Here is a 17,963-nt window from a genome sequence, read left to right on the forward strand (position 1 = left end):
GTGATACGATCATAAAAATCTTTCGAAAGATGTATAGGTACTCCCCTAAATTTTAACCCAACCTTTTTTTACCTAACCCTCACATTTTGTAGGCCAAAATGTTGGGCCCATTACCATCCCTAGGCGTAGACAGCCCAACTGCCCAAAACCCCTAAATATGGGCCTCTCGGAATTGCAACAATAATCATAGCAGCCGCGCGAAACGACTGGTTGAACATGAGAAATAGAAAATTGGGGAAAAGAGAATTGCATGTTTCACTAACACGTGAGTCCCACCTATGAACGAGTCAACCACGATCAACCTTCCACATCTGCAGAAACCGATTTTCAAACTACTATCTTTGTTTCATATTATAAGTCGTTTTGACTTTTTTTTCTTAGTCAATCTTCTTAAGCTCTGACCATGTTCGTGGAAAAAAAATACTCTCAGATATCCCTTTTCCAAGCAAAATTAAAAAGACAAGTAATCCGAGTAGTACTTATAGTGCCCGAGTAGAAGTCTGCTTCTCTTTTCTTATTGGAAACAATTTCCATATATGAGGCATGATTCGGTATAAGACGGTATAAGGTGGTCTTATTGAGCCCAACAAAAACTATTGGGCATGCTTTATCTATAACACTAACATATTTAATGTTAGATTTAATAAAATTAATTTATTACTATAAATGTTGCTATATTTTTTATAAATTTGATCAAACTCTTGAAATAATTCACTGAAAAAATTCAAAGCGAATTATAATATGAAACAGAGGAGGCAGTGAATGAGTCGATTTGTAACCTTGTTCTTTTCTTTTAAAAAATAAAATAAAATAGAGGTGAAGTGGTTGACGGAGTTGATTTAATCAGTAGTAAGAGGTTGGAGGAGGCAAAATATACTTATTTTTTCCTAACACGAGATGGGCTCGCCTCGGCGCGTCGCGCGCGTGCAGCCAACGACCCAACTCCATCGTCCTCCTCGTCGTCCGCCTCCCTCCCCTCCACCTCCGGCCCCGCCGAGAAAGGGACCCCCCCCCCCCCCCGCCCCGGGTCGCCGGCCGTCGAGGGAGCGGAGGCGGAGGCGGAGGCGGAGGCGTGACGGCGCGAGGGAGGGTGAGGGTGCGCCGTGCCCGCAGTCTCCTGTGACAGGTGACTCTCTCCCTCTCTCTGTCTCTCCTGATTCTACCGCATGCGCCGCCTCCGACGATGGGGGGGTGTTGACTAGGGCGTCTCCGCGACATCTCGTTTTGCGCTTTCCCCTCGATTCGCTTCGATTTCGCTCTCTCTTTGCTAGGTTTTCTCAGTTAATTCTGGATATGGTTTCGTTTGGCGTCTGATGGGAAAAAGGAAATTCGTTATGAACTTCGATTGATTTGTGACTCTGGTGATGCGTGGAATGGGTATCTGCAAATTTTCAACTAAATTTCCCTTCGCTTTACTGGCACTGCAGTTTTTGAAGTAACGAACCTTTCAGAAGAATTTTTGAAGCAACTTGTTAGTATTTGCAAGTATGTCAGTTTTAGTATCAAGTTGTTTCAACTGTATTCCATATCGCGGAGTTTATTTCTATTTTACTAATTAGTGCTGATTAAAATTTTCTGATATGTTTCTGTATTCCTTATTTGATGATACGAGATCCGGTCTCTGTTACGAAGTACTAGTGTTGTTTATGAGATCATGGTGAAGGGAGAAATGAAAAATTGTTGTATCATATTAGGATAACATTTTCCTTGATATTCTGTTAGGAACTACAGTATCCCATGGATTCGCTTCAGAAGTCCCACGATTTGTGCCTGAAGCGCAAGCTTGTTGATGATTGCCTGTCGAAAGACTTCAAGTATCGCCGCGTCGAAGAGGATAATGTATCTTCCAATGTGGAGAGCAGGCCCTTACCCGGTTCACCTTCTCAGAGTTGCTGCATTCAACCTAATCTGGCTAAAGATTGTGTTAATTACCTGAAAAGCGGGTTGCCAAGTCGCATTGCATTTTACAAACAAGGTGCATGGTGTGATTTCCCTCAGAAAATAATGGAGTCCCTTGTTGAGGGATTCAAAGCTGATAAATCTAGTGCTGTAGTTGTGATGGATGATCAGCCTCTGCTTGTTGATTTCTTGTCGATGACCATGGTGAACCTAAAAACAAGAAAGCAGAGATCTGTTTCATGGCTAGATGGCACTGGCAAGTGGTTTTTTCCTTCTGCATTCTTTGACGAGGGCGTTGATGAATCCAGAAAATTAAACATGGGTTCTGAAGGCAGCGGACAAGGTCTAACTGAGGGGATGGTTCCAAAGGCTCCAAATGAACTGGTGAAGCAAGCTGTCGTTGAAACTAGCTCTCCAGTTTTACAGAATTCTTGTATTCCTGACATATTACGCAAGAAGATTGTGCCTGTTGAAAGAGGCAGTGAGAGCTTTCAGTTTGTTCAGAACCTTTTCCTCTCTGGCATGGGTTCATTTGCATCACCTAAAAACTTACTTCATATTCATCGGTACTCTGCAGAGGATGTCACAGCACAATGTAGACTTGAGTCTTTTGCAAGACAGATGAGGTTGACGAGAAAGAAAATTGGTTATGCTGATGTGAGATATGGATGGCTTGGATCTAGGAAGCAAGACATAGTTGGAGTTTTGATTAATGGTTTTATTAGCACTGGACAAACAAGTCACAGTTCTGATATGCGTACTGGTGTGTATCTCTCGCCTGAAAACCGTGCATTTACCAGGTTGTTGTTTTACTTAACTTTCATTAGTGGCCTGTTTAAATTCTATGCTAGTGGATAATATACTAGTCAACTCATAATTTTAAATCTTTTTATCATTCTATAGTGTTGGTCTCTGTGATGTTGATGAAAAAGGAGTTCAGTACATGTTGCTGTGCCGAGCAATATTGGGCAACATGGGAACTATAAAACCAGGATCACAGGATGAGTTTCTAAGCATATATGATTCTGGTGTTGACAATTGCTCCAATCCAAGCTATTATGTGATTTGGCCATCAAAGCTAGGCACTCATATTTCTCTGGAATATCTCATTAGTTTTAGGCTCACACCAGAAATTCAAGGTAAATTTAGCTAGGGGTGTTAAGAGTTAAGATTCTGACAATGTATACTCACACTGAGACAGAATGGGTGATTCATTCTTTAATCTTAACTGTACTTATTTTCAGACTACTTGCTTCACTTGAAGGGTTTATGGTTGTGCCCACCACCAAAAGAAGTGGAAGTGGATCTTTCTACTCTTCAACCTGTGAGTTGCTTTAAGAGTCATCTTGTGGTACATTCCATTAGGAAACAAAGGAGTTGCAATCCTTTTTGTTTTTTTTTTTTTGAAAAAAAAACTTGGATGCATCTTATAGAGAATTCCTGTCCAGGTTCACATTTACTACTATTCACGCCTTTTGTGTTGAATAAAATAGGTCAAAATTATCACAAAAAACTAGCAATTGTCTCATTGACCTGAGACCTATGACATAAATGTAGGTAGTGTGCGAATCTGATAATGGACCAACTTCTCCATGGATCCCATTCAGAGTTCTCTTTGGAACAATACAAGACAGTATATCATCACTAGCAAGGGAACTGCTCTTTCATCATTATCAAGAGCTGAAGGTGTTACTGTCTTGACAATTTATAATGTTCTGTTGTCAGGTGTCATTGAATTTTGCTGTCAGTTCTCTTCTGTGTTTCAATGTTTTAAAACCACACTTTTTTCTATTTGTTAGGAAAACAAGATTACTCGTGAGGAAATGGTCAAGAAAATTATCATAATAGTTGGAGAGCAATTGCTTTTGGATTCCTTGACGAAACTTAACTACAATGTAAGTCCTGCTTGTGCACGTTACTAGTGGAAACAGTAGGGGAGAGCCCTACTGAAAACATTTGTAAATAATAATAAGAAATACAGTGTTATAGAACTGAAGAAGAAAAACTCTGTAAAGTCCAAGTAGGAAGGCAAGATTGTAAATTTTAGGCCTTATATTTTAGTTCTAGGGAGCAGAAAGTAATTTTTTGGAAATTATTATTGCACAAAGCTTTCATGGAAAATCTTCCCTCACACCGAAAAGCTCATATGCATATGAAAGTGTCTGCCTTTTTTATTTTTTAACATGAACAATGAAACAGAATTTGATTAATTAAATTGCTTACCTGTTTCTCTTGTATGTGTTGTGAGGAGGGTCATGCAGAATTGGATTGCCTGAGAACCAACAATGAATAGTGATCCTTAGTCATAATGGAACGCGTGCTCTTGAGTCTTGAGTGTTTTAATGACCCCAGCGATTTCTTATTGATTATTGTTTTTCTTATTAGTTGGCTTGTTTACAGCATATTGTTGGCAGATTTGGCACGTTAATTAACGATAGTCTATCAGTTACACACATAATGGATGGTAATGCTGATTGCTTTGGAAAAAAAATGGCACATACTACCATCCTATTGAAAGGACACCACATTGTTATGTGCTGTAAATACATGATTTACCATTCAGTCTTGTTGGGACCTTTTTATAAGAGTGGCACATTTTTTATAAGGCTAAATTTCAAACTGTGGAACCTTTTCCTCTTGGACATCTAGTAAGAAAGAAGAAATAGCATACGGATAAATTGAGTACTATTGTATTCTTGGACATGCTTGGAACCTGTTAAGGATCTTTTATTAATCAAATAGCCAATCAGTACATATATGTGAGCCTTTTCTCTTGTTCCCATATCATGTTCTAAACTTCCTTTCTTTCTATTGCAGCCGTCAGAATGGTACAAGTCTTGTTCAGAAGTTAACTGTCATCCTTTAAGTATAAAACTGGATCCTATCTCCAACAGTAGAATTAACATAAACTCTGCATCTGGAAGAGCTAGCAACGATTCTCAAGCACCAAGTGTACAACCTCAGAAATGTGGACCTGTGGATTCTACAGTAGTAAGCATGGCCCTCAAAAGAGAACAATTCTCCATCCCAAGTATGTGTTCTGAAAGCTTTTCATCCCATTGCACAAAAAGTCAGGATTCTGTTGTGAGGATGAGACCCGATGACACCCTTGTGAGGAGGGCATTAATCAGTGATAGTGTTAATGGCTGTGATTCTGTTGGACCAACTGTTGAATCGCATTGCCATTCTCTCCTTTCGCAGAATTTTGACTCTGAAGGGCATGCTTCTCATGTAGTATCAATGTTTGGAAACTCTGGAGCAAGACTACATTCTAGTGCACCATGTATGACAACTGAAGCCCAGGTGTTTGTTGCACCAAGTAGAGCATATGAGAACTCATCATCTCTGAATGCTGAAGGCAGTGATGCTGTGATTTCAAGCATAGCCCCTCAAGTCCACGCACCAAGTATTCCCCCTCAAAATTGTCCACGAACGAGTGTGGCACCTCACCTCTGTTTACCAAGAAGTATGGCGCCCCACCTCCGTGTACTGAGAAAGATTTCTAAGGTTCATTCAACAAACATGCCTGAAGCTCACTATTCCAGTGCAGCAACTATGGTTCCTGTCATCTGTAAACCTCCATTGTTTGGCATTACCCAAAAAGGGCATGGTGTTCATACATCAAGTATGATGTGTACAACACCAAATGTAGTTCTCCATGGTCCTGATCACCCTGCAAAGTTGGCAGATACAGAGCGTAATGCTCCGTCACTAAGTATGTTGCTTGAAACTTATCTTCTCCTGCAGTATTGCAGGTTCACATATCTTGTCCACCTAATAAAGCTTTTCCAATGGTTTTGTGCAGTAAATGGGGCGTTGAGAAGAGAGGTACAAGTACAACGCCCCAATCAAGGTGTTGATGCTAGTAGCATCATCACCCAAGCAGCAGATACACTCGTGGCGTTATCAGCCCACGGTGAGAAAGGCTGGTAGAACCGTAGAAGAGTTATGGTTCATTTGTTACTCAGGTATATAGTCCTTCCTGAATCCCACATTATGTACATGGTCCTATTATATGTTCTTGTGTGGATGCACCTGATCAATTGCTGTGGTTTCCTGCCAGGTGTTTGTCGCTCCACTGTAAATAAGTGGAGGAATCCATCTTTTCCTCCCTTTGGCAGCGCAAATTTCACCTTGTTAACTTCGATGGTTATTCTGCAGTGGTTAAGTACTGTTGCAGTGTTGCTTCTATACTAACCTGGCTGGTTACTCAACAGAGATTGTACATTTTGTACAGTTGGTCATGCTTTTTCACATGTGTATATACATTGACTGGCATATTTCATAGTAGTACATAAACCTGAAAGTTGCTGAATGTTCAGAGCCCAAGCCCAAGCTTCAGTTTGTCAGGTTAACAAGGCTGTATCTAACATGTTGTCATTGTGCTTATCTAGTTGAGAATGAACTGGAAAGTGGAAACACTGAAATCACAACTTAGAAACTTTACTTCTGTTGCCCTGAATTTGTCGTCATGTTCAGCTACTTTTGGCCTTTCCAGGTACAACCTTTTTTGGCTGCCGCCGGCTTCTGTGACTGCTTTTTTGCTGCAAAGAGTCATTGAGCAAGAAGATTAATCTGGGCCGGACGGGGAGAATCCGGTTCGATTCGATGCCCACAAGTGCAGGGACCAGAAAGGCGTCGACAGGTTTGTTTTCTACTTGTGTGTTACTGCAGCTAGACAATTCTGAGTTCCAACTTGGGGGCCTCTCTGAAAAGGATCCCAAGTCTTGACGGCACAACATTAATCACAGTCCTCCAAATGTGGCTGTCCATTCATTGGAGACCTCAGCCTAAGTAAAATATCCATTGCAAGTAGGAGTACGTAAATTAGTCAAGGATGATTCCGGGGATTGGGAAAAATACATCTTTGGTGCGGTTGTTCAGCTCACATGTAGGATAAGACGCAGGGGGACAAATTGGACTCTAGAAAAAAAAAAGGACAGGAACTGAATTTTTGCGGAACGTAGTAGGGTCTATTTGGTTCCTTTGTCTTATAAGCTACAGCTAAATATTAAATTTGAAAAATTTAGGATTTTTATCCAATTTTAGAACTAAATTTTAGAGTTTTTACGTTGTAGTATATTTTCGAGCCTATGCTTTTAAACAGCAAATACCACATATTAGTGGTATCTGATCTTTCGATTAATTGTGATTAATCGTCTTGATCGATCCCCTGACTCTGATCAAGGACATTCATTTGATCAACTCGATCAGAAATTTGATCGTCCGATTAATCGTCGATCAGACGCGATTAATCGTCCGATCAAAGCACCTATCGATCACTTTTAGAACAAGTCTTAAGGTTTAGCACATGTGAATATGTGTTACTACTGCTGGTTGCTTTACACTATGATTGCTTTATACTATGCGCTATATAGAATATATGTTCCGGTATACATAGTACCGATCAGGTCGATTAATCGAGACTGATCGATGATTAATTGTCTTAATCGGTCAGATAACATTGCATATATAAAAAAGTTGTCTGTAAATCATTGTTGGCTGCTCCATTATTTTTTTCACAAATTATCAGTTGTATCTCAAACGATTTATTAGCCACGGGAAAAAGAACGCTTTCCAAACATGTCCATAATACTGACGAAAACATTAACAAAAACCGAATTCTTATTGAACGTTTTCCTGTCGCGCTCTTGCGCTGCCGCCACAAGGGCCACTTGCAGCATACAGTATGCGCTATCTACGATGAAATCTAACCTGTACTGCATTATTATTGGCATATATTTGTAGACAAAAGGTCAAACATTATTGGCATATATCGAACTATCAAGGCATTAATTCGATTTTGGAATATGCTAGTATGCTGGTGCTAGGTGGTGGCGGTTTTGGGTGGACGACGAACGGTGCGTATGTTGATTGATGGATCCGTCCACTGGAGTATAATTGCTAGTGGACGTTGATTTAGTCCAGTCTTTTGATCCTTGGATCGTCCGCAGTTGTGCGTTAATCTGTCCGTTTTTGGCTGCTCGTCCAGTAGCGGTGCAGCTCGGATGCTCAGCGGCCTTTTTGTCAATACATATATGATAGGACACCAGAGAAAATGGAGCGGATACGGTTTAATAATGCTCTCGTACCATATTCCATTATCATATTTCTAGCTGGATAAGAAACGAATAAGAATAACTTGGATACGAAAATAAATACGGATTATATTTCGAGTACAAATAAGATCATATATGATCGGGCGTGAATATGAAAACAAATATATATTTCTTAGAAACTGCTTCCAAACTATCCAAACGCAGAGGAAAATACCACCAGGTATTATGATTATTGACCAAATGATGTTCAATAAACTCAAACACATATGGTAGAGCAAGCGAAAATACATTTCTACTCACAAGTTCAAATATAATATTAATGGCATGGACAAGTATTTGTGAGCCAAATTACCACCAAAGAACTGAAACAATTGGTTAGAGAGCTCAACCGAGGTCTCCAGTTGAGAAGGAATAAGGGTGAGTTTGAGGATAAGGAGATCGGGAAGATTGAGAAGATACGCAAAATGAGGTGAGCTATTAGCGCATGATTAATTGAGTATTAACTATTTTAAATTTTAAAAATGGATTAATATGATTTTTAAAGCAACTTTTCTATAGAAAATTTTTGCAAAAAACACACCGTTTACTAGTTTGGGAAGCGTGTGTGCGGAAAACAAGGTGTTTTCTCACCCTATCTCACACAAACGAACGCAGCCTAAGTGAGCAACAATTTCTGGTCATCTGTATTACTCAATCCGTCCTAAATTATATGGCGTCATTCAATCTCGGTAACTTTTGACCAATAATTATACTAACTATATATATATACTCCCTTCGTCCCATAATATAAGGGATTTTAGATGGATATGACAAATCCTAGTGTAATGAATTTGAACAGACCGTTGCACTAGGATGTGTCAAATCCATCCAAAATATCCTATATTATGAGACGGCTATATTATGAGACGGAGGGAGTACTAAGTATTATATATGTTATATCACTAGATTCATATTTATTTTAAAGTACTTTCATGTGATGCTAATTTCATATTTGTTGAGACCATAACATGAAATAAATTGATGATCAAAGTATGTTATTAAAGACCGTGTAAAAATTATAGGCCTTATAATTTAGTATATATTAGAAACCATGACACATGCTCTTATTAATTTTCAAGAAAAAATTATGCATATTAGTATTTGTGTCTGGACTAATAGAAGATTAGTCATCCAAATTATAGCATATTATTTTTTCAAGGTGAGAAAAACTATTTCATTTTCATCCAAAAGATAAAAGCCAGCTGTTGTAGAAAATGTTTTAATGGTCAAAATATGCCATGTATAAACAAGTCAGGATGTTCTCAATGTAGAGGCACATGACGACTATAAGATTATAAGATGAGACAATCGTATACTCTATCCGTCCCATTTTAAGCGCAACCATAAGTTTTCGTGTCCAACTTTTTAATTGTTATTACATGATAAAACATGAATAATATCTTATGCATGACCTATATTTTTTTTAATTATTTTTAAAAAGTTTTTAAATAAAACGAACGATGTGCTTAAAATAGGACTGAAAGAGTATGTCTTTTCTTGACCATAAGCGAGAGCCTACCCAAAAAAATAATTTCTACTCATGAAGGATTGCCTGTCCTAAAACGTACTGAAAAGCAAGAAGCTCTCAAATTCCATCGTTTGTCTTCTTTTTTTAAAAACAAATCAACGACTCGTGAATCATGACGCTGGAATCGTCTAACTTAATTAATCGCCAATTAGCACATCGTCCTAGTTTATCACGTACGTGTAACGTGTGTTTCCACTTTCCACACTCTAGCCAACCAGAACATGACGTGTGGGAATACGAACAAACACGGTGACGAAGTCCATAAGAGCAAGTTTAATACCGTAGCCTATTAGCTCCAAATTACCTTTAAGTCAATCGAACAACTCATTCATACAATAATTATTTATAAACGTCTATTATAACATTAATATATGGTCTCACTTCTCATATACATAATATTTTGTAGTCCATATTACAGTTGACTACAAATCTGTATCTTAATTTTTTTTTTCTTTTTCTCTCTCTATCTCTTCCACATTTGTTTATAGTTGATTTGTAGCCTGCTATTGTACTTGCTATAACGTTAATACAATTTTTTTTATGGAGTGACACAATACAAACAAGAACTTTCTTAATATATGGAGTTTTTTTTGGACAACTTAATATATGGAGTTGGTCGATGATGAACAACGCATTCGTTCACGATGGACAAAAGCTGTTCGTGGTTAGGCTCCAGATCAGCGCTACTAACCTTCTTGGTTAAGGAATATTCTTTCGGCCAGCTTGCTGTTTACTTACTTTAATGAAGCTGCGATTTTTTGGGATTAATTGTGGCGGGGATGTGACCGACCAACCGGGTCGAGCCAATGCGGTCGCACCGACAGCTCCGCCGCTTTTTTTTTAGCAAAAAAAAAAAAAATGTTGGCCTCTCCGAGTCCGACATCGAAATAATACTGTTGGAATCGAGTTTTTTCTTCAGAAGAGTACATTTTAAGATAACTTTTAGACAAAGTAATTAATCAGATTTTGTTCTTTACTGTAACCATTTTGTGGTGTGTTAATGGATGTATGACGGTAATACTTCACCCATCAGGATTTATATCATACTTCCTTCGTTTCACAGTATTTCCCACATTCATATTGATATTAATGAGTCTAAATAGATATATACTCTCTCTAGTTATATTAATTGACGTTTTAGACAAGATTAAGGTTAAACTTTTATAACTTTGACCAATAATAACTTTAAAAATATTTAGTTTAAAGAAACTATAAAAACATATATAGATTTGTCTTTCAAAACACTATAATAAAAGTAAACATGCATTTATTTATTATATATATTATAATAGAAAATAAGGTCAAAGGTGTATGTTGTAGAGCGTGTCATTGTTTAAAGCGTCAATTAAAATGAAACTGGAGGGAGTATATCTAGATTCATTAACATCAATATAAATATGAGAAACACTAGAATGACTAACATTGTGAAACGGAGGGAGTACTCCTCACAGATAGTAGGGCTAGTTATGTATTGTTGGTCTCCATCTCTATGAGTGATAGGAGATGTACCTATGGGTTTGTGAGTGTGGTGTGTATGTGCGTCTTCTGTCTAATCACAAAAAATATGTTTATTAGAAAATAATAGTTTTATATTAATTCAAAATCTAAGAACTTATTTGTCTTTCAAAAAAGTACTATCTTTATGTTTAAGACTCATTTTCAGAAAAAAAACAATACAGAGGACCTATATTTTTTCAAAAAAATGAAAAAAAATGAACACAATTAACAGGTGGAAAACAATTTTCGTGTGGCACTAGCGGGCTTGACAGCGAAATCCAGCCGCAGACCGGATTCCCCTCGATATACCGGTCTACCTCCGATCCCGACGCGGCCGTCACGCTGCTGCTCTGCTCGGCCGAGCCGAGTCGTCGGCTCGGCTCGCTTCTCCCGTTCAGACCCAAGCCATTCAACGGTCAACATTCAAACACACTGACCCAAACCCAACCCCAACCAAAATAAACAAGGGTCAATCCACCCTTTCAAACCCCGCGTACGTAACAACAAATTAACGTGCACTCTTCCCCCAACCTATATATCCTTTCTTCCCCCCTCACTTCCTTCCACAACCTCACACACACACAAAAACTACTACGAACTTCTTCAAACTCTACATCCTCAAGTCGCACGGATTCGTTTTTCGTTAATTTGGCAAATAGGTATGGTTTTGCCGATGTCTCGCGCGACGAGGGTGGCCGGGAGGCTGATGCCAGAGATATCGTTGCTGAGACGGGGGAGGAAGTCGGCGGCGAGAGGCGGCGACGATGCGGAGGTGGAGGTGTCGGTGCCGGCGAACTTCGTGTGCCCGATCTCGCTTGAGATGATGAGGGACCCGGTGACGGCGCCGACGGGGATCACGTACGATCGGGAGAGCGTGGAAGGGTGGCTGGCGAGGGGGCACGACACGTGTCCGGTGACCGGCCGGCCGGTGAGGCTCGCCGACCTGGTGCCCAACCACGCGACGCGGCGGATGATCCAGGACTGGTGCGTGGCGAACCGGGCGCGCGGGGTGGAGCGGGTGCCCACGCCCAGGGTGCCCGTCGGCGAGGACGACGCCGAGGAGGTGGTAGCCGGGGTGTCCGCCGCGGCGAGGCGGGGCGACGCGGCGGCGTGCGGCGCCGCGGCCGCAACGGCCAGGGCGCTCGGGAGGGAGAGCGAGCGGAACCGGCGGTGCCTCGCCGGCGCGGGCGCGGCGCACGCGCTGTCGTCCGCGTTCGGGCTGCTCGCCGGGGAGGAGCCCGTCGTCGAGGGCGCCGTCGCCGGCGCGCTCGGGGAGATCCTCGCCGCGCTCACGGTGTTCTTCCCGCTCGACGAGGAGTGCCGCAGCTGCATTGCCTCGCCGCCGTCGCTCAAGTCGCTCGCCTCGCTGCTCTCCCACGGCGGCGAGCTCGCCGCGCGGGTCAGCGCCGCCGTCGTGCTCCGCGAGCTCGCCTCCTCCGGCGACCGCCACGCCCTGGAGGCCATCGCGAGGGCCCACGGCATGTGCGACGCGCTCGTCGGCCTCGTCACGAGCCCCGTCTCCTCGCAGGCCACCAAGGCCGCCCTCGTCACGGCCTACTACCTCGTCTCCTCCGGCGACCGCGCCGCCGCGCGCTTCGCGGAGCTCGGCGTGGTCCCCGCCGCCGTGGAGCTCCTCGTGGACGCCGACAAGGGGACGAGCGAGAAGGCCCTGGCCGTGCTCGACGCCGCCCTGTGCGCCGACGCCGGCGTCGAGTCCGCGCGCGCGCACGCGCTGACCGTCCCGGTGCTCGTCAAGAAGATGTTCCGGGTGTCCGACATGGCGACGGACTTCGCCGTGTCCGCGCTCTGGCGCCTCTGCCGCGCCGGCGCCGGCGCCGCGCCGTGCCGCGCCGAGGCGCTCCGCGTCGGCGCGTTCCAGAAGCTGCTGCTGCTGCTCCAGGTGGGCTGCGCCGGCGTCACCAAGGAGCGCGCCAGCGAGCTGCTCAAGATGCTCAACGGGTCGCGAGGCAGCGTCGAATGCATCGAGACAGTGGATTTCAAGGGTCTCAAGAGGCCATTCTGAATTTCTGATCAAAGTTGATTTTTGTAGATTTTTCTTTTTGAGAGTTAGATGTGTGGATAAAACATACAGGCATGGTAGTTTTAGGACACAGGGAATTTTTTTTGACACTGTAATTGAACATTCTTATACACACAGAAATCAACAACACACAGGAGAAACAAAGATTTTTTTTCTTATTAATTCTTGCGACATCTTGGTGCTTATTTCATGATTTTGAGTATATGAATGTGAATTTGATGTTGGTAGCAGGTCCGATCGAGTTCCTGTGTTTTGAAGGACATGTGAGCGCTAGGCAAGATGGCACGAAATTCAAAAGGTAATTAATTAAGCAAGTGAACTGAAGAGCTAGACGCAAAGTCTGTATCTGTCCTTGAGAGTTTTAAATTCGGCCGTGTTTGCGAAATTACATTAATTCATGAATGTCGATAGCAAAACAAGAACAATTTGATCAAGACGTCTTCGTTTTGAGTCACATAAACGAACACAGGAACTCATCGAGTCTGACCGAATCCACTGGAGCAAATGCATGGTGTTTTTAGTTCACGCTAAAATAGAAAGTTTGGTTGAAATTGGAACGATGTGATGAAAAAGTTGAAAGTTTATGTGTGTATGAAAATTTTAATGTGATGAAAAATTTAAAAGTTCGATGAAAAATTTTGTAACTAAACCCGGCCTAAACGCTATCCAGGTGCTGCGATTCCGTGGGCTTTTGCACACGTTTCACAAATCAAACAGGAAATTAAACTCATCGCCTCAGGCCTCAGCTCACCTTTCGTGCTGTAAAGCCATAGCTTTTCGCGGCATTCCACTGCACTATCGCTAGTACATTCTGACCAAAGGAAGGAGAAGAGGTTGCTGATTTGTACACGACCTGACCAGAGAGGGTCTTCCGGCTAGCTTCAAAGGTGGTGGACTAGACGATTTAGATTTAAAGTCTCACCTATTTTAATTATTTGATATTAGTTCCTTCTCTAATATTTATGTTTTTTTACATGACCAGACGAACACGAGTACAGTGCACATAGACGGCACTAAGGGAGTGTATAGATCCAGGGGTGTAAAGTTTTGTCATGTCACATCAGTTATTATATAGGGTGTCACATGGAGTATTCGGGTACTAATAAAAAAGCTAATTACAGAATCCGTCAGTAATCCGCGAGACGAATTTATTAAGCCTAATTAATACGTCATTAGCAAATGTTTACAGTAGAATCACATTGTCAAATCATGGAGCAATCAGGCTTAAAATATTCGTCTCGCAAATTAGTTGCAATCTGTGCAATTATTTATTTTTTAGCCTATATTTAATACTTTATGCAGGTGTTCAAACGTTCGATATGACAGGGTAAAAATTTTTGAGGTGAATCTAAACAGGGCCTAAGAGCAGGTATAATACTCCCTACGTTTTAGGTTATAAGACATTTTGATTTTAGTCAAAGTTAAACTACTTTAAATTTGATTAAGTTTGCAGAAAAAAGAGTAGTAATATTTTTAACCAAGACAAACTTATTATAAAAATATATTTAATTATTGATTTGATGAAACGAATTTAGTATTATAAATATTACTATATTTCTCTGTAAACTTTTTCAAACTTAAAACAGACCAAAGTCAAAACGTCTTATAACCGAAACCGAGGGAGTAGCAGACTATAATAGCAAGTTTAATAGTATAGCCCACTACTAGTTCCAATTCATCTATAGTCAATCTAATAGCCAATTCATATAATAGTTGCTTACTATACTATTAATATATGGTCCCACATATTATGCACACACTGCGTCTTGGAGTCCGTGCTGCAGCTGGCTACAGATCTGTAGCCCGCTGCTCTTCTCTCTCATCTTTTATCTCATTAAAATATGCTTATAGCTGGCTAATAGTATGCTATTGTACCTGCTCTAAGCCAACTATAAACACATATCGAGAAGATAAAAATGTAAGAGAAAAGCAGTGGGCTATAAATTTATAGCCAGCTGCAGCACGGACTACAAGATACAATATGTGTATGACAGGTGGGACCAAATAATTAATGTAGCATATGTTTATAGGTACCTATTGTATGAATTAGCTATTAGAGCAAGTTTAATAGTATAGCCAACTACTAGCTCTAATTCATCCATAGCCAATCTAATAGCTCATTCGTACAATAGTTACATACTACACTATCAATAACTGGTCCCACCTGTCATACACACTGCGTCTTGGAGTCTGTAATACAGCTGGCTACAAATCTGTAGCCCGCTGCTCTTCTCTCTCCTCATTTATCTCCTTAATTACAATATGTTTGCAGCTGGCTTATAGTCTGCTATTGTACCTGCACTTAAATTGACTATAGATGACTTGAAGTTAATTAGTAGTTGGCTATACTATTAAACTTGTTCTAATACGACATCGCTGGACCACCATTCAGCCCATTCTCACACCGTCGACCAAAAATAATTAAGAGTAAATTTCACAACACTACATAAATTTTGATAAAGTTATCACAAAGCTAAAGATTTAGAATCAATTTTATCGAAGAAATACAAATTTTAGGATGGACAATCATTAAACTAGATATTTAGTTTTAAAATTATGAGAAAACTATATGTCTTATACCATGTTAAGTGCAAAACAACAATATTTATCACTCTAACATAACATTAGTGATAAGGATTTAAACTACAGACATCTATAGTGACATCTATAGTTTTGTGATAACTCTAGTATTAAATCTATAGTTTTGTGATTTTTGATATTAAATCTGTAGTTTTGTAATAAGTCTTGTGTTAAATTTTTAGTTTTACGATATAACATCTAAATATATAAATATATAGTTTTACGATAATATGATCAAAATACATATCGATTTGCGAAATTTGCTTAATAATTAATTACTCGACGACGGCGAAATTAATCCTCTTCCATTTCGAAGCCTAACCAAAGTCCAAAGCCATGCATCACCGTCCAGCCTGTGATCACCTAAACCATGACAGGCGACAGCTACTGGAAGAGAATGGTACGTTGAATTGGTGGAGAAGTAGTCGACCAAGCTAACAGGTCTTCGTCTTCCTCCTCCACGTCGTCGTCGTTGGCTCTCGTGATGCTGTTGTGATAGTTGCAGAGATATATTTGCAGGGTAGCGTGTGGTACTGCGTACTTTTCTCGATCTAATTAACCCCATGGACCGGCACGCTGACCAGCCGACCACTACCGATCGCCATCAGATCGCTACAGGTCTCGTCGTCTTCGCCGTTGCATTTCTTGGCCAGTAGCTACTACCTTTTTTTTCTTTTCGAGGTGAACCTCGAGAGTAGTTCCTGTTTTATATTAACAGGAAAAAGGAGCTGTCTTGTTTACTTAAAAAATCAGGCCGAAAATAATACTATTGCACGGCTAATTAAAAAAAAGGGTAAAAACCTATGTAGAAAGGGAAAAACAAAATAACTTGCGGTGCCACAATTGTTACGACCCAACACTAATTATCATTGTCAAGTTCACCACTATAAATAAGCAGCTCCAACATCTCATAGCGAGAGTCTCAAAACCACCTAAATGTTCGACTGTGGAGCAGGACCTTCTAAGCGAAGCCTCAAGGAGGAAAACAACGACAAAGCCGCTACCAACGTCCGTCCAGGAACCACACTAAATTTTTACCCGAAGGAAGAGAGAGTCACCGTGATGACACCTCCAAGGAGGAAACGATACCCGCAGGCATCGATATCGTCGACCTTGCTCAAAGACCAGGCTGAGCTTTCGCCCAAGACTCTCAAAAGCTAGATTACCCTCCAATGATGCCAAAGCAAAGGAGTCATGTGTTATCGTTGTCCAGCTCACCACTTTGGTGCAATAGCTCCGATTCCGTCACAACTTTAACACTACAGCACCACAGAAAGCAAACATGATTGCTGCACCTCCAACCCCTTACCATATCGCCAAAACGAAAGCAGTTGAGGGTTATCGTTATCGAGCTTACCACACTGGCCCGATCAAGCAGCTCCGACTTCACAACAACCAACAAATGCTCGACTGCGTCAGCAAGATAACCACCTCTCCATGGGACCAGGGTTTGCACTTTCGATTGTGGTGAAAATTTCGGTAATTTTAGTACCTCCGAGATTTACGAATTTCGTGATTTAGGCACTTTTTGGAATGATTTTTTTTGAAAATTTATTTTGAACTTTTGTTCCATAAGATATGACACTATAATCTATACATGATCAATTTTATTCAAAAAAAGTCATAACTAGTAGCTATATTTGTGGCGCTGCATTTAAAAAATCCAGTTAAATTGTTTTTATACTGCAAATAACCTATACTTACAGTATAATTATACAATGTAAATTTTAAAAATTACACTATAATTATCGCAAAATCTAAATCGAGAGCGCTCTCGATTTAGTCATAATGAGCGACGCTAGCCATTGTCCAGATACGATCAGCCATTGTCCAGATATGTGTCTTGAAGAATCTTCTTTTACTATAGTACTAATTGATCAAGCAAGCAGAAAAAATATTCCTACCATCTATGCTTTAAATATAATTTTCTCTTAAACTACTCATCCGATCTACGATCCGATTACACCGTTGTGTTCATAACAATTAAATCTTTACAACAAGATCTCACATGATTATATTTTGGTAAAAAATCACAAATTACTTTTATAATATATCTAAATTACTTTTAGATTTCACTAAGTTACTTCTTAAACATATAAAAGTAAATTCAATAAAGTTTTAAAGTAATTAACATATATTATAGAAGTTACTTTCTTTTTGTTTTTGTTATAAGTTACTTCTATAGTATAATGTAAATTACTTTTAGGCTTTATTGAATTACTTTTATATATGTCTAAGAAGTAACTTAGTGAAATCTAAAAGTAGTTTAGATATATTATAAAAGTAATTTATATTTTTTCATCAAAATATAATCATGTGA

At 40.4% G+C, this 17,963-nt stretch overlaps 2 protein-coding genes across 8 annotated transcripts; both read left to right on the forward strand.

Annotated features, from left to right (window-relative positions):
* The first annotated feature begins 905 nt into the window (after window positions 1-905).
* Window positions 906-6,361, forward strand: LOC4340647 (inactive poly [ADP-ribose] polymerase RCD1). 7 transcript variants are annotated; one of them, XR_010742009.1, is made up of 10 exons: window positions 906-1,126; window positions 1,723-2,699; window positions 2,803-3,038; window positions 3,144-3,223; window positions 3,457-3,585; window positions 3,699-3,794; window positions 4,717-4,930; window positions 5,101-5,614; window positions 5,705-5,867; window positions 5,963-6,361. XR_010742009.1 is itself a non-coding variant. In XM_015788244.3 (9 exons), the coding sequence occupies exons 2-8, from the start codon at window positions 1,738-1,740 to the stop codon at window positions 5,830-5,832; spliced, it is 2,529 nt and encodes an 842-aa protein (XP_015643730.1). In that variant the 5' UTR covers window positions 906-1,126; window positions 1,723-1,737; the 3' UTR covers window positions 5,833-5,867; window positions 5,963-6,361. The 7 variants fall into 7 exon arrangements, 6 of the variants coding, with proteins under 6 accessions (XP_015643730.1, XP_015643731.1, XP_066167677.1 ...); XM_015788244.3 differs by having other exon boundaries at window positions 4,717-5,614; XM_015788245.3 differs by having other exon boundaries at window positions 1,732-2,699; window positions 4,717-5,614.
* A 5,228-nt stretch (window positions 6,362-11,589) lies between these two features.
* On the forward strand, window positions 11,590-13,225 carry LOC4340648 (U-box domain-containing protein 21). Its single transcript, XM_015788248.3, has one exon. It carries the CDS (start codon window positions 11,684-11,686, stop codon window positions 13,043-13,045), a length of 1,362 nt encoding a protein of 453 aa, XP_015643734.1. The 5' UTR covers window positions 11,590-11,683; the 3' UTR covers window positions 13,046-13,225.
* Window positions 13,226-17,963: the final 4,738 nt, after the last annotated feature.

The sequence above is a fragment of the Oryza sativa genome, chromosome 6 (assembly GCF_034140825.1).
Source record: "Oryza sativa Japonica Group chromosome 6, ASM3414082v1".
Lineage (NCBI taxonomy): Eukaryota > Viridiplantae > Streptophyta > Magnoliopsida > Poales > Poaceae > Oryza > Oryza sativa.